The sequence below is a fragment of the Giraffa tippelskirchi genome, chromosome 9, assembly GCF_054371585.1.
Source record: "Giraffa tippelskirchi isolate mGirTip1 chromosome 9, T2T-mGirTip1v1.2.pri, whole genome shotgun sequence".
In the NCBI taxonomy this organism is placed as follows: domain Eukaryota; kingdom Metazoa; phylum Chordata; class Mammalia; order Artiodactyla; family Giraffidae; genus Giraffa; species Giraffa tippelskirchi.
Genome location: NC_137283.1, coordinates 135,892,912 through 135,914,553, shown reverse-complemented (window position 1 = coordinate 135,914,553; position 21,642 = coordinate 135,892,912). Strand labels below are relative to the sequence as shown.

The following is a 21,642-nucleotide window of genomic DNA, read 5'->3' as shown; positions in this document are numbered from 1 at the left end:
AGACAAAGGTGTTTTGCACGTTCATCCAGTTTCTCAGCCTTTCTCCTGTGCTTGCCGCAAGCGAATGACCCTTTCCCATCCTTCCACTGGAAACAGGTGTCGCCTGCCAATTAGGATTTAAGAATCAACAGGGGCTTCTTAAGAGAATGATGACAAGTCTAATTGCAAGAAGCAGCTGTAGAGCCCTTGGCTATACTGGGGCAGGGTTTATTAATCCCTGTTTCACTGGGTCCCTGGCACCAAGTTGGGGTCAGCTCTCCTGTCACAGGGCCGAAGCTGTAAAAATGTAGGGTGAGGATTTAATGACCTGAGCTCAGCAGGAGGGGTGAGAGCGCCCTGCACTGATCCTGGGAGTTGGGTGCATGCAAGTCAAGCGGACACAGAGGCACTGTTAACGGCAGCCTCAGTTCAAAGGGTCGTCACCACTCTAGAACGTGAGCTGCATATTTACACGATGCTCTGTGAGTTATTCAATCTCACCATTTTCCCTGGCCTGTTGTCAGGACCCCACCTCTCATCCAGGCCAAGAATCTGGAACTTCTTAGAAGTGTGGGCCTCAAAATGGTTAATGACATTTACTTTTGTAAACAGACTTATATATTACATAACTCCTAGTTTGAAGATACCCAAGAAGTATTGTCATAGGGTACACTATAGTTTCAGACTTGGCAAAGTGAAACAAGCAATCAGCAAACAGAATCTAACAGAAATTTAAAATATCAACTACAACTATTAACTTGAAAGAGCTTACTAAGATTTCCTAGTGGCAGAGCCTTCTTAGATTTTCCAGGACCCTTAAACTCATGTTTTCCAGGCAACCTATATGAAGACATAGGGACTATATGCTCATATGCATATGGGTATATGCTCATTTGCACATGCATACACGCTTGGACACATATGTGAATATGCTTATATGCATATGCATATACACACACACCTCAGGAAGCCCTCTCTCCTAGTCTTTCTGGCTGTTTCTGGAGCACATTCTTCAGGGCTCAATGCCGCCTCTTCTTTGAGTGTTTTTTTTTTTTGCATGTAGACCTGGCTCATTTATAACTATCATGCAAATTTCTAAGGGCAGATATCTGCTTTAACAGCTTTTGTAGTCTTACCATCTAATTTAGAACCTGCCATATAGTAAGAACTCAATAAATGTTTCTTTAAGCTCCCACCTCCCAGACCAAGAGGTGTGGAATCTATCTGCCAAAGTATCACTAACAACTGCCAAGGCAAACATAATACAGTCATGTGGTTCTGATGCCATCTAAGAAGTCATGCCTTTAAAATGACAGTGAAGACAGGAAAGTCCAAGAAACATTCCTCCGGAAACACATGCAAACATTAATTCTGGAATGCCTTGGCATTCTCTCATAAGAATAGCTCAGTGAGAGCCCTGCTGAGACGAAAACGAAACCAGACACTAACATTTGCTCATAGAAACTTAGAGACCTTAATATAGGCAGTGCTGAGAGGTCAGGGTCAAGTGGATTAACACGATGAAGAGTTTTCAGCAGGAAAATTCTACAAGTCTTGTGAACACATTAAACTCTGCTGCAGAAACTAGTCCATAAACCAGTGAATTTCTTTTTAACTAACATTTACTGGAACATTATTCAGTATTACCTTTTTTTCTCACCCATAAAATCCAAAGAGAAAGAAGATTTTCCTTTTGTCTTAAGCTGCTTCCAGTAAGGGAGTAAAGCACCGTACGATGAGCGTTAATGGACCGCAGAATGAATTGCAAAGCATAGGGAGATGATTTTAGCATAAGTGGTGAAAAATGACATTTTTTCCGCTGTATCAGTAAAAAGGGGATAACACAGTCATCAGCAGTTGCTGGCCTGCAGCTCTCCAGTGTGAGCCGGTGAGCCCTGAGGAAACTCAGGAAGAAACAAATACCTGCCATCTAGCAACCATCACACTGCACCGCACTCACTGCTCCCTATGGTGAGGCCAGAGGAAGCTGAGGATGTGAAAACATGGGATTCTGGCCCCAGACAGGTGAGGTGCATATCAAAGAAATGGTTTCAATGAGCCTAGACTCTTGCATCTCCCCTACATAGTTCTGATGTTCAGACTACCTATCTCTTTGTCTCAAAGCTGTATATCCTAGTTCCCCTCTCGCCTTCTAGGAGCAATTTTCTCAAGGTTCCTTGAGATGCTGCCTCCCAGACTTGGAAATCTTAAAACTTCTCGCCAAATAAAACATAACTCTCAACTTGTAGGTTGTGATATTTTTAGGTCCACAGTGGGATTTTACCTTGTTCAGAAGATAAAAAGGGGTTTCAGGAAGAGGAGAGTTTTAGAAAGAGTTTTAGCAAGAGCTGCGAAAGTACAGGGTGTTTAAGGAAGAGCAAATGAGGTCCATGGGAAACTGAGTCCATATGGGTGGAGAGGAGGGTGAATTTGGTAACATTGTTGCCACAGTGTCCTAGGAGTCTCCATTTGGTCCCTTAAAAGATGGGGTCTTTCCGGAAGACTTTCAAAGAGCAAAGAGACAAACTTAGTTTTGTTCTTTACTACCACAGTGGGCTGGCTCACAGGGGATGTATTAGAAGCTGAAGTGTTAGTTGCTCAGTCATGTCCCACTCTTTGTGACCCCAAGGATTGTGGCAGGCCAGCCTCTTCTGCCCATGAAATTCTCCAGGCAAGAATACTGGAGTGGGTTGCCATTCCCCTCTCCAGGGGATCTTCCTGACTCAGGTATCAAACCCAGGTCTCCTGCGTTGCAGGCAGATTCTTTACCATCTGAGCCACCACAGAAGCCTGATTAGAAGTGGGGGGGGGGACAGTTTTGGGTAGTAATTAATTGCTAATCATGATGCTGGGAAAGATTGAGGGCAGGAGAAGAAGGGGACGACAGAGGGTGAGATGGTTGGATGGCATCACCAACTCAATGGACATGGGTTTGGGTGGACTCCGGGAGTTGTAATGGACAGGGAGGCCTGGCATGCTGCGGTTCATGGGATCGCAAAGAGTCAGACACAACTGAGCAACTGAACTGAACTGAACTGATTCTGGCAGAAAGGAATTGAAATCTTTAATTAGGGCTTGGGCCAGAAGAGTGAGGTGAGAAGAGATTTAAAGAACATTTCAGAAATAGTATTGCTAAACCTGGAGAGGGAAAAGAGAAGGAAGGGTCATTACTAAGTCCGAGGCTTGGAGTTTAGAGAATTCAGTGGACAATTATGACATAAACAAAGATAGGGAATCTAAACTGCATGTTGGACAGATTAAGTGCGGTTTTTGTAAGTAAAGATAAACTTGTAAAAGACAGATTTTACATAAGAGGGTGAATCTATACTTAATGAATGTTTCCTAAATAAATTATTTTAACATCACACGTCATTATGTAGAAAAACGAGTCTGCACAAAGTGATAAATAAATTAGTCATTTTATAATTTAAAATAATGTGTATATAGTGTAGAAAAAAGAAGGATCAACACACTGGATCTCCAAAACTACAAAGTTGAATTTATTGCTTAAGTAAGCGAGAACTCAGCTAGTCGTACTGAGCAAAGGAAGGGCTTACAAAGGATTTGAGGAAGAACTTGTTTTGAGTGGTGTTAGTTACTACAGTCTTGGAAGCAGGGTTTTGTGTTGGTGACTGGGTAAGAGTGGGTTGATTTCAGCCCAGGATCCTGTTCACTAGAGTGTGTGTGCTGTCCAATGGCTGACTGAAAATGTAAGGCTGTCATTGATTGGTTGGTTTTCAGAGTTGCTTCTTTGCAGCAAGTCCTCAATGATTGATTAAGTATGTTTAAAATCAGCTCTGGTGTTGGCTTGTCACCGTGTGTGCATGCGTGGTAAGTCACTTCAGTTGTGTCTAACTCTATGTGACCCTATGGACTGTAACCTGCCATGCTCCTCCGTCCTTGGGATTCCCCAGGCAAGAATACTGGATTGGGTTGCCATGCCCTCCTCATGGCCCTTTAACTGAAATTTATTGGTTAAAAAGGTTTAAGAGGACTTCTCTGGCAGCCCAGTGGTTAAGACTGTGGGCTTCCAAGGCAAAGGGTGCAGGTTCAATCCCTAGTCAAAGAACTAAGATCCCATGTGCTGCATGATATGGCCAAAATGATAATTATAATAATTAAAAGAAATTGAACAGATTTCAAACAGTTTCTAGTCTTGAGTGATTAGCAAAGTTTCAGAACTTTCAGGATTTCCTGGGAGTAAGGGGGAAATTTTGCTTTTCTTTAATTATTCTCAATAGATCTGAGACCAATGCAGTGACAACCTAATAGTCCATTCTGCTGCATTACTACCCTGAAAATCTAAAATAAATATAAAGCATCTTCAGTTTTGAAACTTTGCATAAAAATAGCAGACTATCAGGCAATCAGAGATTTCCAATATTACCAAGTGTTTTAGATTTGTGGAATCTCTCACCAATTAGTTAATCTACAATTATTTGGCTGGTATCTAATTTATCTTTTCTTTTGGGTTATATTCATGGTGTTATATGTTGTTCCACTCAGTGGAGAATATTCCCAACTCAGGACTAGAGGGAGACAGTTGAAATTCAGAATGTTCCTTACTGAACTTAGGGGCTACATATGTCTGTGTGTTGTGGGTTTTCCTTTGTAAATCATTGGTTGTGCCTGTCAAGCTGTTTGGATACTTTGAATTCTAAGGTAATTTTTGGGAAGGCACCATTTGGTTCCCTTACAGCTGATGTCTGGGGCTATATGTGCTTCAGCTGTGGTCCTGGTCCTGCCAGGCTGACAGAATGCTTGCTAAGTGGATGTCTAAACAGATGTCTGAGCACATATGCTGTCTTTGCAGCAGATCAACAGGAGGCCTGCATTTTTGAGAATCCATTATACTGTTTATATTGTGATGTAAGATTTGGAAGCCATTTTAGTTTTAACACGGATGAAAAGTGGTTCCACTTCAAAAATTTTTAAATTGGAAATAGTATTCAATTCTAAATACCATCCCATACAGCTCTCGTTAGAGCACTTAGCCCAGGCATTGTAGTTGCTTGTGGTTCTAACTTCAGCCCTCTCCAAGCTCCAAACAGCTCTTGGGGACCAGGCCTCCTTCCATTGCTGTTTTGGTCCAGTGCCTAATAGAGGGCTTGACACATAATAGCTGCTTAATAAGTATTTGTTGAATAAATGAATCAGTAAGTTTTTAATGCCAGGTGCCAAAATTTTCCTAAATGTGAACAGAAATCACATACTCCTTTTATTATGTTTGCTTCCAAGCTTCGATTGACTATAAATGTTTAGAATCCCCCAATATGAAAAAATATTGTAAACAATAATTTCCAACCCCCTTATTTTACTTTGTAAGTGTTCCTGAAAAACAGTGGGGAAAAGAAAAGAATTTTTGTGCTGTGTAAAATAAGTCTAACAGAGAAAGACAAATACTGTATGATCTCATTTATATATAGAATCTAAAAACAAAGATAACAAGCTCCTCCACCAAAGAACAGATGAGTAGTTGTTAGAGGTGGATGGGGTGATGAGCAAGAGGAATGAAGGTGGTCAAAGGTACAAACTTCCAGTTATAAAAAAAGTAAGTCTTGGGGATGTAATATACAACATGGTGACTAGTTAATACTGTATTGTATATTTGCAGGTTTCTAAAAGAGTAGATCTTAGAAGTTCTCATCACAAAAAAGTTTGTAACTGTGAGGTGATGGATGTTAACTAGACTTACTATGACCATCTTAAAATATATACAAATAGCAATTTATTATGTTGTACACCTGAAATGAATATATTATATGTCAATTGTATGTCAATTAAGGGTAAAAAAAAAAAAAAACCTAAACGTATGATCAGGAAATAGGTTTCTTGATTCTTAACCCTGTGCTTTTTCCATCATCCCAAATTGGTCTTTCTAGGCATATTTAAAATTTTTTCCTATCAGTCCCAAACAACTTATAAATATCATCTTTGTATCAATTTTATTGGACTATTTAAATTTAGAGTTCATATTTTCATTAAAATCAGATTCCAGAGAGCAGAGTTCTTTGCCAATTCTAAACCACTAAAACACCTCCTCGGGCTTCCCTGGTGGCTCTGATGGTAAAAGAATTGCCTGCCATGCGGGAAACCTGGGTTCAATCCCTGGGTTGAGAAGATCCCCTAGAGGAGAGGATGGCAACCCACTCCAGTATTCTTGCCTGGAGAATCCCCATGGACAGAGGATCCCTGCAGGCTACAGCCCATGGTGTCACCAAGAGTCAGACATGACTGAACGACTAAGCACAAAACATCTCAATGATTGTCACTGGATGCTTCAAGCTACTACTCTCAGCTTCTTCCTTTGTAGTCACTATATTACCAAAGAGGGGATCTGGTTGTTCACCCCCCTAAAGCCAATAAAGAGGCAAAGTTGGTGGAAAGGAAAGTTTACTTTATTGCAGAGGCTGACAACCAGACAGGAAGTGCAGACTCACATCTGGAAGGGCAGACTTTCATCCAAAGGCCAATTCCCCTGACTGACAGTCAGTGGACAAGAGTTTTTTTCTTTTTTTTAATAAGAGGAAGAAGAGGGTTACATGCAGAAACAGCACAGTCAACTCTAATAGTCATCTTGAAATTGGTCATGCAGTGGTCTGATCAGCCTCATCTTGATTGTTTCAAGCACAGTTAGTCTCCAGTTCCAGACTCAGTTTGAGGCCAGTTCTCAGAATTGTGGCAGCTTATGTCATGCCAACAGTCTGGTCATCATGTAGTTAACTTCTTCCACCTGGTGGAGGTGGTTTCAGAATCCACAAAACAGCTCAAAGGATACGGCTCAGAATATCATCTGTAGCACTGGAAGGGGAATTAAAGGTCCTTGAGTTTGCCTAATGACTAAACTATTGTTAATTCGTCCTGTCTGACTCCTTTTCTTTGCTTCTGTGTTTTCACACTTCTTTGATTATTCTTTGGCTAAAGGTGTTCTATTTCTGTTTTTCTTGGGGACGGTCTTGATTCCTGTCTCCTGTACAATGTCATGAACCTCCGTCCATAGTTCATCAGGCACTCTGTCAGATCTAGCCCCTTAAATCTATTTCTCACTTCCACTGTATAATCATAAGGGATTTGATTTAGGTCATACCTGAATGGTCTAGTGGTTTTCCCCACTTTCTTCAATTTAAGTCTGAATTTGGCAATAAGGAGTTCATGATCTGAGCCACAGTCAGCTCCCAGTCTTATTTTTGCTGACTGTATAGAACTTCTCCATCTTTGGCTGCAAAGAATATAATCAATCTGATTTCGGTGTTGACCATCTGGTGATGTCCATGTGTAGAGTCTTCTCTTGTGTTGTTGGAAGAGGGTGTTTGCTATGACCAGTGCGTTCTCTTGACAGAACTCTATTAGCCTTTGCCCTGCTTCATTCTGTACTCCAAGGCCAAATTTGCCTGTTACTCCAGGTGTTTCTTGACTTCCTACTTTTGCATTCCAGTCCCCTATAATGAAAAGGACATCTTTTTTGGGTGTTAGTTCTAGAAGGTCTTGTAGGTCTTCATAGAACTGGTCAACTTCAGCTTCTTCAGTGTTACTGGTTGGGGCATAGGCTTGGATTACCGTGATATTGAATGGTTTACCTTGGAAATGAACAGAGATCATTTTGTCGTTTTTGAGATTGCATCCAAGTACTGCATTTTGGACTCTTTTGTTGTCTATGATGGCTACTCCATTTCTTCTAAGGGATTTCTGCCCTCATATATGCATATGACACCACCCTTATGGCAGAAAGTGAAGAAGAACTAAAGAGCCTTTTGATGAAAGTGAAAGAAGAGAGTGAAAAAGTTGGCTTAAAGCTCAACATTCAGAAAACTAAGACCATGGCATCCAGTCCCATCACTTCATGGCAAATAGATGGGGAAACAGTGGAAACAGTGTCAGACTTTATTTTTGGGGGCTCCAAAATCACCACTGATGGTGATTGCAGCCATGAAATTAAAAGACGCTTACTCCTTGGAAGGAAAGCTATGACCAACCTAGACAGCATATTAAAAACCAGAGACATTACTTTGTCCACAAAGGTCCATCTAGTCAAGGCTATGGTTTTTCCAGTGGTCATGTATGGATGTGAGAGTTGGACTATGAAGAAAGCTGAGTGTAGAAGAATTGATGCTTTTGAACTGTGGTGTTGGAGAAGACTCTTGAGAGTCCCTTGAACTGCAAGGAGATCCAACCAGTCCATCCTAAAGATCAGTCCTGTGTGTTCATTGGAAGGACTGATGTTGAAGCTGAAACTCCAATACTTTGGTCACCTGATGTGAAGAGCTGACTCATTTGTAAAGACCCTGATGCTGGGAAAGATTGAGGGCAGGAGGAGAAGGGGACGACAGAGGATGCGATGGTTGGATGGCATCACCAACTCAATGGACATGGGTTTGGGTGGACTCTGGATTTGGTGATGGACAGGGAGGCCTGGCATGCTGCGGTTCATGGGGTCGCAAAGAGTTGGACATGACCGAGAGACTGGACTGAACTGAAAGGTGTTTTATAGACAAAAGGCAGGTGGAGGACATGTGGGGAAGGACCATAGGATCTGACTCTCTTTCAATCATACAACATATATCTATAAAGAAAGCAATTCTAATGACAAAGAGAAGATGGGGACAAATGATAAATCATATAATTTAAAGCAGATTCCAAGCTTGAGTCAACAAAACATCTGTAAACACATGGTCTGATAGGCTGAAGAGCTGATTTCCTGGTTTTCCTTGACTAGTTACAATCTAGCCTGTTCAAATCATTCATTTCACAAAAAGAACTTTCTTTAGATATTATCTCATTTAACTTAAAAAATAACCAAATGAGATGAGTTGTTTAAGGGTTAGAGATGGGAAATTGAAGACTAAGGAGGTAAGTAATTGCCAGAAGGTAGCACGGCACTCTAGAATTTGGATCCAGGTATGTATTACTCTCAATTGTGCTCTTTCAAATTGACTATCTCGATTTGTTTCACTTTTTAAATCTGTGCTTAGGCATCAATGCCAGCTTCATCTCAGAGTGAGGAAGCCAGCCTCCAAGATGGCCCCCAATATCCCTCACTTCCTGATACTGACATTCTGTGTAGTTCTCTCCCCCATTGACTCATGGTTGAGCTGCATGACTAACAGCACATGGCAAAAGTATGCCACTTATGAGATGCAGAATAAAATACTGCAGCTTCTATTTAGGGCACTCTCTTGCTAGCTCACTTTCCCCTGGGGATCTCTCATCGTGTGGCAAACAAGCTGCTATTTTGTGACTAATGTTATGGTGAAGTCTACGTGGCAAGGAACTGAAGCCTGCAGCCAAGAACCATGGAAGAAATGACCATTGACAACCATGATTTAAATGAGCTTAAAAGAAGATTCTCTGGCCAGGTGAGCTAGGAGATGACTGTAGTCCTGGCTGAAAGCCAGCTTACCTGACTGTCATCTGGTGAGAAACCCTGAGGCAGAAGCTATTCATTGATTACTGACCATCAGATACTGCGTGAGATGATGAATGTTTGATGTTTTGAGCAACTAAATTTTGGGTTAATCTGTTACAGAGAAAAGGTTAACTAGTACATGGGGTAGACAGGTAAGTCTTTCTCCATCAGCTTTTCTGATATAGATGGTAGAGGAAGCTTACTCTCCAAAATTACACCATTTAACCTACTGCCTGCCTCAGCTCACGTGGTGAATACAGACCCCATTTCAGGCTAGAGCACTAGTGTCCAAATTTGCTTCTACTATGTCAAATATGAAGAGAAAATAGACCAATAACTCTCTTTTTCCAATTTAGCAATTCTTCAACCACTCCCTCTTAGGCCCTTGACTCTTCCCAAGGCTCTGAGTGGTGGTTATTTATAGCTGATTGAGTTATTACTGCATAACATCCCCACATGCAGTTTGCACAGTATTTATTGAGCAGCTTTTAATGATGAATAGAGTGAGAAACACCAGGCAAAGAATATGGTAATAACAGTACATAAATTTTATTTTCATTTAGCATGAAAACACCTGATTTCCTTCAACATTGTAAACATGTCATATTATTAGGCAGTGAAAGTCTGATGAATTTAAACATTAGACATTGTTTTGAATGGAAAGGTACTTTAATTCCACTTGCTTCCACTACTCCAGATTGCTTTCTTTTTATTCGTTTTATTTCACTTTGGTTTAATTAAAAAATATCCCAAGGAGAGAAAACAACTGGAAAGTTTTCTTGGGATGGGATGGGTTATTTTAAAGATATTTCTCTTCTTATTCTCTTGAGAACACGGAGAGTCTCAAGAAAGAACACTGTATGGTCAGAGTTGGCAAATATCTCATATTTTGTAGAAAATAAATATGATTCAAACTAAGTGTTTAGAAGAAACTCTGCTGGACCATTTAAAAAAAACATTAAACATGCACTAATTAATTATGTACAATTTGGTCATTAGTTAAAGGGAATTTCAGGCTAGGAAGATGACTTACTCCTAGATATAATGTTAAGAAATAAGTACCTACAGAGTACCTACAGAGTTAGATTACTGCCGTGTAAAATGATGAACAGATAACAACCTCACAGCTGTTCAGGGTCATGAGTTGTTTCATTACCGTGACGTGTTCCCTAGCACTAAGGTTCTGTCAGTTGCTGGAATAGAAACTTTTAGGGTTTCTCATTCAGTTGTTAAAAAACAAAGGTCTGGTTGATCTGAAAACAAAGTAAACAAGCTCTCAGTGTGGGTGCCAATATGGGTGCTTTGGGTTACCTGGGGAAGAGGAAAGAAGAGAAATCCTGCATAGTCCTAACTACCACACTAGCTCTGATCACACAGAACGCTGGGGACTTGCCTGAACTCGGCAGTACCCTTTTTATCGACTACACTGCATACCTCTTGGTGGGACAGTCATGAGTCAGGGTGACAGTCCAAACAGTTTCCCAAAGAAATCGAAAGTATAAATAAAAAGTGGTCACAGGATTTGGCATTCTGCTAAGTTTGTTCTAAACTGCATTTCACAGATGATGAGGTGATGTGGCCATGGGGTTTAGGGTAGAGAGGATAAGAGAGGCAGGTGGAGCTCTGACATTCTAAGCCCACATATCTGTGCTCTCAGTGTGTGAGGCCCATTTACAGGGTAACGTATAGTGAGGTTACAGGATTGATCCAGGGCACTGCAGTTTAGAGGGGGAAATATTTGAAGTGGCAATTTAAAACTATTCTAAGATATTTTAGGTCCCTTTCGTTTAAATAAACAATTTCTTCCCTTTTACATTCCTGCTGATCCCATGTCTCTTGGCCACTGTGTAACTAGAAGGAGCAAGCCCAGAAAATCAGGAGTCCCAAACCACTTAATACACTTTGACCAATTCTAACCTCCTTTATTCTCTCAGACATTGATTGGAGGATGTGCTTTGTGATGTTTGCTCCAGGAGTCACCATTTCCAGTTGTGTATTAGTGCACACTCTCTTGATAAGCTTAAGGAACAAAAGAGAAATGAAAGTGAGATACAGTGCAAGGAACGTAATTCTGCACGGTAGATGGTTCATCTGATGGATCTACTTTCCTATTCTACTTGTGCCACCCACCAGTCATGTGACCTCTGGAAGTCACTTAAACTACACAATAGAGCTAATAATACCAACTCTCAGGGATATGATCATTAAATGGGGTCACATAGGATAAGCTCCTGACTCATTATGTGTCTCCAAATGTTTGTTTCCTTCCTCTTCCTTCTCTGGCATGCTCCCTTCTGTTAGAGCAGACTCTAAAGCTACCAATTAAAGCAAAGCAAGATGGCCTCCTGCACGTTCCCATCACTCACTCAGCTTCAGTGGTTGCCACTGTCTCCAGCCAGCTGTCACTGCTGAGGTTGGATAAGCAAAACTGTAACAACAATAAAGGCTTCACACAGAAAGAAGGAGGAGCATGAATGAATATCCGTGTTCTGTCTGCGCAGATGGAAGGAAAGTGTTCCCTTTTCTATTCTTAAAAAACAATTCTTGAGCCAAGCCTGGTAACAATGCCTATTGCTAAAAGGAGAAATAATAGTATGTGGTAGTAGATTTTCTCTAGAAAAGCAGTGGGTCCTCAAAACTTGGAAAATGCACTTGTCATTTGTAAAATACTAAATGCAATTTTAAAAAATGATGTGTTAGACCACTCATTTCTCAGAGCCCTTTCTAGTGTCTCCCCTACCTCCATGCCCTGCTGTTCCCATAACTGATGTAGAAGTAATTTCATGAGCCAAATAGGATGGTTTTACAGGTGTGTGTTTGCCATTAATTTTAATTTCTGTTCACATACATGCTATTACTGCCTACTCTCATGAAATAGCTTATTCAACCAAAATATACCTCTTAATGAAAGCCATGTTTTCGGGGAAAATATGAATCTATCTAAGAATAATTGATTGAGTCATCTGTCATTTTGCTACAGAGCTCCTTCTCTAACAGTTTTTCTTTGTTTGGCAAATAAATTTGAAATGTTATGCTGTTTCCAATCCGACATAAGCTGGCGATGACGTACAAAAGTCACTGATGAAAAGCTCACAGAGGCACTTGGATTTCTCCAGGGTTGTAAATCCTGGGTTTATCTTTACTGGAAATTGGGGTAAGGCAGGACATGGAACAACAGACTGGTTCCAAAGAGGGAAAGGAGTACATCAAGGCTGTATATTGTCACCCTGCTTGTTTAACTTATATATAGAGTACATCATGAGAAATGCTGGGCTGGATGAAGCACAAGCTGGAATCAAGATTGCCAGGAGAAATATCTCAGAGAAATAACCTCAGATATGCAGATGACATCACCCTTATGGCAGAAAGTGAAGAACTAAAGAGCCTCTTGATGAAAATGAAAGAGGAAAGTGAAAAAGTTGGCTTAAAACTCAATATACAGAAAACTAAGATCGTGGCATCTGGTCCCATCACTTCATGGGAAATAGATGGGGAAACAATGGAAACACTGACAGACTTTATTTTTGGGGGGCTCCCAAATCACTGCAGATGGTGACTGCAGCCATGAAATTAAAAGACATTTGCTCCTTGGAAGAAAAGTTATGACCAACCTAGACAGCATATTAAAAAGCAGAGACATTACTTTGCCAGCAAAGGTCCAACTAGTCAAAGCTTTGGTTTTTCCAGTTGTCGTGTATGGATGTGAGTGAAGTGAAGTCGCTCAGTCATGTCTGACTCTTTGCGACCCCATGGACGGTAACCTACCAGGCTCCTCCACCCATGGGATTTTCCAGGCAAGAATACTGGAGTGGGTTGCCATTTCCTTCTGCAGGAGATCTTCCCGACCCAGGAATTGAACTTGGGTCTCCTTCATTGTAGGCAGACGCTTTACTGTCTGAGCCATGTGAGAGTTGGACTATAAAGAAAGCTGAGCACCGAAGAATTGATGCTTTTGAACTGTGGTGTTGGAGAAGACTCGAGAGTCCCTTGGATAGCAAGGAGCCAACCAGTCCACCCTAAGAGATGGCAGTCCTGAATATTCATTGGAAGGACTGATGCTGAAGCTGAAACTCCAATACTTTGGCCACCTGATGCAAAGAACTGGCTCATTGGAAAAGACTCTGATGCTGGGAAAGATTATAGGTGGGAGGAGAAGGGGACGAGAGGATGAGATGGTTGAATGGCATCACCGACTCAATGGACATGAGTTTGAGTAATCTCGGGGAGCTGGTGATGGATAGGGAGGCCTGGCTTGCTGCAGTCCATGGGGTCGCAAAGAGTCGGACATGACTGAGCGACTGAACTGAACTAAACTGAAGATATGCGGAGCAGCATGCTCAGTTGTTTGGTCACCCCCAATAATTTTTTCCTGTGTGTGTGCTGCCTACACTTTCTACCTTACTGCCATCTTTCCCAGCTTTCACTCATGCCATCTCAAGGTTTCACAAATGCTAAATGCTTCTTAAATGACTAACTGGTATGATCAGATGAAATTATTTAGATTTTGGACTGTTTTCATAGTAACTCAGTTATGATGCAGAAAGGTGTTTAATGAACACCCAGGGAGTTGCTACAAATTTCGCTTCGCTCTGAACAATTCTTCCAAATGAACACCTTCAAACACTAGACTCAGTACCCTCCTTCCATAACAAGTGCCACCAACAGCAATAAAGACAACTACCAGAAGCTTTTCCTTCTTTTGTGTTTCTGATCTTCTGTGAACTGCTCTGCTTCTACCAAACTTCTCAAATTGGAAATGGCAGGCTGGATTTACCTGAGAAACAGCAACAATTACTAAATCTTTATTCTTCTTAGCATGTTAATCTCTTAACCTAATTCAGCAATCCATCAATAACTCTCCAGGATCCTTTTAGATCCCTTATCTCTAAGGAGTAGCCAGTGTCAGGAGCAAATCCTGACACACAAATCCTCTGTATATAAAACTTTCACTGAATACCTACTGATCTCAGAATAAAATCAAAACTGATTAAAACCTCATCATCTGACCCTTGTTTATTTTCCAGTTTCAGTTCTTACCATTTCCTATCTTTACTCCATGCTGCAGAAATAGGAATTACTTGCAGTCCTCTGACCTCATCATTCTGCTTTTCTCTCTCTTACCTACACTCTCATATATATTTTCCACTTTGTCTGGATGCTTCCTATCCCCCTTTCCCTGGCCTTCTCCATTTTGCCCACGGAGTTCTAGCTTGAGAATCATTTTGTTCAGGAATCCTCCCTTTGTGGAATGGTCAGATGAGTCTGCAAGTTATTGGTCATGTACCATGTGCTTACCCATCCTAGTGCCTTTCACACACTGGCTTCACAGCCTCTTCCACTGAACCGAGGGTCAGAGTGTGATCAGTTCATGGTCAGCCCTACCAGCTGTGGTCACAGCCTCTTCCACTGAACTGAGGGTCAGCGTGTGATCAGTTCATGGTCAGCCCTACCAGCTGTGGTTCTGTGGAGACTGATTGACTTGGTGGCTCTGCCATCTTCTCCAGCACACGCTCTCATTCAATTCAGTGTATTTCCCAGAAGGCTCCACAGAGAACTAGATTGACATCACTGTAGGCACTGGGCACAAAAACCTAAGACTTTGTGATGACAAAGGAGAATACAGTGACATTTAGCTGCAGAGACAGTGTCCACACAAGCCCCAATCAAAAAGTATTTCATGTGGAGGGAAAATGATTTTCTGGCTTGTATATATCTGGTTTGTCACAGATTCATTAGCATATTCTGTCTTCACATTTTTCAAACTCTGCTAACACAATCCTGGAAGGTCCTCTGGATGAGGGTCAGGCATTTAAAGTCAGAACTTGGAACCATTCTTGCTCTGTGCAAGCATCTTTCTTGGTCACAGTTCATCGCCAGGATTGACCTTGGCTGAGTCAGATTTGAGAGGGATTTGAGAAGTGACCATTGAATGAGAATATATGGGATCACTACCTCCAATAACTGATTTAAAAAAAAAATACAAACCATGCAGATATTAAACAACGGCTATCTTTTGCTACCTGAGGGAAATCATACCCTTTCCTTTTTGTTTCCAGGATTCAGAATCATGAACTATAGAGTTTGCAAATAGATCTGATTTTTATGTAATATTTTGTGGCTTTAAGTAATTTAAATCAACTAAACCTAATGATGTTTCATGTTATTTTTTTAATAAAAGAGTAAAAGGAAGAAGAAGCAATCATTGATTCACTATGGACTTACTTTTTCCTCATGTATAACTTTTCAGCTCGTGTATAATTTTTTCCAAATATACCTTTGCTTATGGCCATCCTTGTTCTTTATTTTCATGAATTATCAATATTAGGTCAGTAAACAATCCAGCTAAGTTGTAAAAATTCACATTGGTCCCATCCAAACTTTGTTGTTGTTCAGTAGCTAAGTCATGTCTGACTCTTTGTAACACCATGGACTACAGCATGCCAAGCTTCCCTGTCCTTCACTCTCTCCTGGAGTTTGCTCAAACTCATGTCCATTGAGCTCATGATGCCATCCAACCATCTCACCCTCTGTTGTCCCCTTCTCCTCCTGTCCTCAGTGTTGCCCAGCATCAGGGTCTTAACTGTATTTTCTTTTTCTTTTTTTTTAAATCTAGCTCTACCATTTTAAATTTCTTTTAATTTCCAACAATGATCATATTTTCCTATGGTTTATGCATGAATTCAACAAAGGTTTTTTGAATAACTACTACATGAAAGACACATTCTTAGGTACTGGACATATAGCAATGAACAGGCCAAAACAAATTCCTCCCTTCATAGAACATACATTCCGATGAGTGAATCATCCAATACAAATTTAAATAAAATATATATAAAATATATGTCATGTTGGATAATTGTAAATGTAAGGACTAAGTATTATTTAACAGTAAAGCAGGGACATGACAGAAATATTGGATGAGCAGATGCAATTTTAGAGATGAGGACTTACTCAGCAATTTGGAGGTTGATGTTTTTAAAAGCTGTGAATGAAATTGGTCTGAAATTTCCCTTTGGTTTGCATTTGAATAACAGATTTGCAAATAAGTCAATACTATACACAAGATAATAAAGGAGCTGTTATATCTGTTTCAGGGGAAAAAAACACTCCTTTATCACTCTTTGAAGATACTTATAATTCATATGCCATATTCATCTAAAGGGAACTTGCTTTAAATATCCTAAATGATATTATTTTAATCACCAATGAAGTATGATTACATTATGTACTTTTCTTTAATGTAACTACCTATACGGGGCTTGGGGCTTCCAGGTGGCAGCTAGTGGTAAGGAACCCGCCTGCCAATGCAGGTTAGACATAGGAGATGCTGGTTCAACCCCTGGGTCAGGAAGATCCCCTGGAGGAGGGAATGGCAACTCAGTGCAGTATTCTTGCCTGGAGAATTCTGTGGCCAGAGGAGCCTGACAGGCTGCACAGAGTCAGACATGACTGAAGCAATTTAGCATGCACGCACGCATATGGGGCTTCCCAGATGGCTCAGTGGTAAAGAATCTGCTTGCCAATGCAGGAGAAGCCAGAGATGTGTGTTTGACCCCTGGGTTGGGAAGAGTTCCTGGAGAAGGAAATGGCAACCCACTCCAGTATTCTTGCCTGAAAATTCTCATGGACAGAGGGGACTGCGGGTTACTGTCCATGGGGTCACAGAGAATCAGACATGATTTAGTGACTGAGCCCACATGCACAGCTATGTGTATGTAAAAAACTGTGCTCACATCTTTTCGTACACCAGTCTTAATTAGTGACGTTTTACTGTGTTGCATCTCAGCTTGCTTTAACTGCAAACTGAAATTTAGGCACAAACAAGGGAGGGTAAGAACACAGCAAGGAACCTAAATACAAATTTCAGATTATTTAGAGTTGAGCTAAATACACACAACAGAAACTCAACAACATGGAGGGTGAAGAAAATGAAAACATTTCCAAAGGTATTTATTGAGAAATAGTAAAGATGTACATATTTTTACAAGCTTTTAATATTAATTTACATTTCTTTAAATTACGTAGGCCCCAATAATCTATATTTTACTAATACATAACAGAAACCCTCTTCTTTGTTAGATTTCCATATGCTATCATAGTTGGGAGTCAAAATGCAACTTTGGCTCAAGATGCTTATTTGTTTTTAAAAGAAATACTAAATGCCATATTCACTGAGAACATAGGCTTGTCATAAACAAATGTGCATTAACAACAACAAAAAAACCCAAAACCTTCATACTGCAGCATGCTGTTGACACTTTTTTGAATCAGTTCACCAGAGAGTAAGGAAAAAACATTTTTAGAGTGTTACATCTACTGTTTGTGAGCAAACTGCATAATACTAAATATTCTTTCTGCCTCTGAATTTGATTTACAAATCTTTGCAGGGCACAGTAACTTAATCTCATCTATGACATTACTATAGTCAGGCCACCTGTTTTACTACTTTTCAAGTGCAACACAACGTGGTTACCTATCTTGGTGATACCCCAAGTTTGTACATGTAGGAACCAAAAACCCATGTGTGAGACAGAACATTTTTTAAATTGGTTTATAATAAGGCACTACCTTCTAAATGTCAACAGAATGTGGAAACTGCCATAGGGGGTATTTTTTGTTTGTTGGTTGGTTTATTTTATGTGTTTCAGGTAAGAAAGGAAGAGGTTCTTGAGTTCCTAAGTGGGGGAGAGAAACATTCTAGTTTGAGCATGCTTAAAGTCGCAGAACCAACTGTGATGAAGGCTCACTGGCCTGCACCATGGCGGGGTCAGCCGAGTAGTTGTCCAACAACCCAGCATTTAGGTTTTAGGCTGGCAGTCTCTTCTGAACACATCATTATCAGAGAAGAGGTTTGTAAGAAACAGCACTGCTGATGCAGTCAGCGACCCTTCTCTTTGCCCTGTAGAGCAATGTTCCTTTCTGTACCTTCAGGGTTAGCAGTGTAAGAAGTCTTGCTTGTTCAATATGAAAAAGAGCAAAAACTTTTGATATAATGCCAAAATTCTATTAAAGAACCTGGCTATATAGTAAAGATAATTTTGATTTGTTCACAGTAATAAACATTTAAGGTTTTAGTGCACAAAACAGAATTATGTATTGATAATCAATGCAGCTCTTAATTTTTCAAACTACCATTTTCAGGCTAAAGGTCAATAGAAATATAAGATTTATTATTATTATGTATTTGTCCTTAATCTGTCTGCAACAGTACTTGGTTGCAGAGGTAGCCATAAGCTACAGAATTTAAAGATTAAGGTGTATATGTGATGAAACCACAATGTTAATATCTGCAGAACAGGATTTCAATCTCTTTCTGCCTGATACAAACATGGCCTTAGCGTACAATAAAGAAATACAGGTTTATAGCTTGAAAAACAAAATCATACTTCCATAGTGAATGTTGTGATCAATGTACAAAGCACCCAATCTTTTGGGAGTCACAGAAGCCTCAGATGATGAATTATCAAGGACCAGCTTCTGGTTAGGAGCACAGGTTAGTAGCTGGATGGCAGGTTCCACATTGTGACATTTTAAACACAGAACTGCAGGTGGAGACACCATTAATTTTAGATCTTGAAGTCTTAAATTTCCACAAGAGAAATCAGGTCATACAAAATGACAGGAGAACCTGTATCGTATTCCTAACATGGGTTACACACCAAGAAGAAAAAAAAAACATGCAAACACAACGATGACAGGCTCTCCTTGCAATGAATGAAATCCACTGTGCAGTAACAGTACAGGCAGAAACTAAGATATACAGGTCTGTAATGGAGAGAAACTGGATGGATGTGTTAAGACAGAGAACCAGATACCATTTCACTGTTTAATTTTAGTAATGCTGCCAATATCTGGCTCATTTGTAAATTTATTTTATGATGATAGGCTAGGTAAAATTTTCATTGATTCACTTCTCTCCTTAGAAGCTGTCTGGGGAATTTGCCTTCCACTACTGATGACATTTCATTTTCGCAATGGCATTGGGAATAAATGCACTTAGCTTTATTTTAAGTCCTGTTCACCCAATGTGAATTTTAAGCCATGTTCATGCATAGTCTAAGAAAGTTTGGGTGATATTTGCCTATGATTTTCATCTGAATATCTTCTTCTACACAACTTATACGTATCAAAAACTCAAACTCCAAATTGTATAGGTCATCATGAATATGGCTTTTAGTTTTCTTCAGTGAAACTGGAGAAAGGGTACTCGAGGCTTCAACATACATTTCACTTTCTAAGTAAAGGTCCCACAGTCTTTCCCAAACCTTCTGCTTCTGGTTGGATGCATAAATAGTTGCCTCATACAATTATTGGAATTATTAAGAACCCAAATAAAACACAGCTTTCCTTTATTATTATTATCGTTTTCTTATTGCAACAAATGCTCAGTTTCTTGCTGAGGCATTATTAAGCTCTGATAGCTTGAATTTTAAATTTGGTCATCTGAAAAAAGATCACAAAGGTTTTTGTTTTTCATTATCTACAGAGATTTTAACCAAAGTTACATTGTAACACACAAACGCTGTCTTGTCTTTAAGGCACAACACATCAGTATGAACATTCTGTTTGCCAAACTTAAAAAAACAGACATGATTAGATTCCCCTTTCCCCTCCCACGGCCCTCCCCGACAAATGAAGGAAAAATTGCATCCACTTTCAAAGTCAGCTGCTAATAAAGTCACAGTAAATTATTTTCATCAATAATTTACACAAATTACAGGTCTAGATAGGATTGTCCTTACACAGTCTGAGTGCATTCCAATTCAGATTTTCTGGGCTAGGTAGGTCAAAGTCAGATTCAAACCTCAGGGCTAAGAAGATCTCCCATTTTGAGGAATGTTGTTGAACCTTGTCAGACGGAGCCTGTGTTGGTGCTTTGCCAGAGTGAGTTCTTTGCTAAAGTTGTTAATTCCAGTTAGGACTCCTTTGGTGGGTACCAGCAACCTCCACAGAATTTTTTGTTAAAACCATTAAAGTGTTGTAAATATAAGACCATAGAGCTTCCTTTCTGTAGCACTAAAGTTTAATTCCATTCAGCAATCTGAATTCTTCATTCTGGAATTCTCATTCCAAATATGATTTCATCCTTTAAGACAATTTATATGTGTAAAGCCAGAGGCATTGAATCACACATAAAAATTCAGTGTACTTGAAATATAAAAAAAAAAAAAGAAAAACAACGGATCTCCAGCTAGAGAACACAGTTACAAATATTCTAATTCCAGTGCTTGATGTAGAGCCAAGAGGTCTGAGTGACTTGATATCCTCCAAAAGGGCATATTGTGCTGTGTGGTTAAGAGAAGGAGGGATGGGAGAGAGAAGGGGGAGGGATGGAGAGAGATCATAACTATTATCTCAGTGAAGCAGCGGTCCACACAAGGATGGGCAGTTAACCCAAGTTCAAGGGAGGGAGTTGAAAGGAGGAATGATCATATTTGAAGGCTTGGTAGCATCGATGTGGTATTGTCAAAATACTAGAGAAATAGATCTGAACTGAATTTTAATGATAATAAAAGAAAGTAATGAGGCTTCTTAATCAAATTAATATTCATTTTGGAAAGTACCATTACTAATATCAGCATCCAGAAATGCAAGCTGAGCTCCTATGTGGATGGAGGAGAACAAATTTTACCTACGTCATTCCTTAAGGTCTATCTCTCAGTTATAAACAAAGTGAAAAAATGATAAGCTTCCTAAATCCAAGGCTTACTGTCTATTTGAGAGGAAGAGGGTGAATTCCTTCCTACATAAGAAATAACTTGAAACTGGACTTTATAAGATAGGGAAAAATGTGGGGATGATCAAGTTTCTTACTTGTCTGGAGCAAATAATAACCTAAGTCAGCAGAGTTTACTTGATTTATTTCCTTGGTATAGGACCGAGGGAAAGCGTATGCTCAAGGTGGGAGATATCACTCCCTGAAGGGGACAAAAATGAGTTCTTGTGGGGAAAACATTCTTAACTATTACAATGGTTTGTGGCTCTCCAAAGGTATACCAGTATACGGTATATGCGTGGTATTAAAATTACATGAAGGGTTGCAATTAGGAAAAAATGTCTAAAAGTACTTCATCATGGATGATTTAATGAAAAAAAGAAATACTGCACTATAGCAATTAACAAAACCAAAGCTTAATTTATAAGTTCAGACTGATGACATCTTGTGTCATATTCATGTGTATAATAGAAATATATGTATTATACATATAACATGGTAAAGACACTTTATTATAAAAAGTAGTAATTAAAACAATAATCAC

General features: G+C 39.8%; 1 protein-coding gene across 43 annotated transcripts in view; it reads right to left on the bottom strand.

Annotated features, from left to right (window-relative positions):
* Nucleotides 1–21,642, bottom strand: part of EYA4 (EYA transcriptional coactivator and phosphatase 4) — a 384,171-nt gene that overhangs the window by 19,313 nt on the left and 343,216 nt on the right. For 38 of the 43 annotated variants that reach the window (XR_014065663.1, XM_081530639.1, XM_081530645.1 and 35 more), the window contains one exon: nucleotides 17,298–20,667. The exons of 1 other annotated variant lie outside the window; for it this stretch is intronic. Coding sequence is in view for 41 of the 42 variants with exons in the window: in XM_081530639.1 (XP_081386765.1) it covers nucleotides 20,587–20,667 (81 nt within the window). In the remaining variant the exon portion in view is untranslated. Of the gene's footprint in view, nucleotides 1–17,297; nucleotides 20,730–21,642 lie in introns of those variants that run through there. 4 more of the 43 variants (XM_081530669.1, XM_081530679.1, XM_081530668.1 and 1 more) reach the window with 1 other exon arrangement.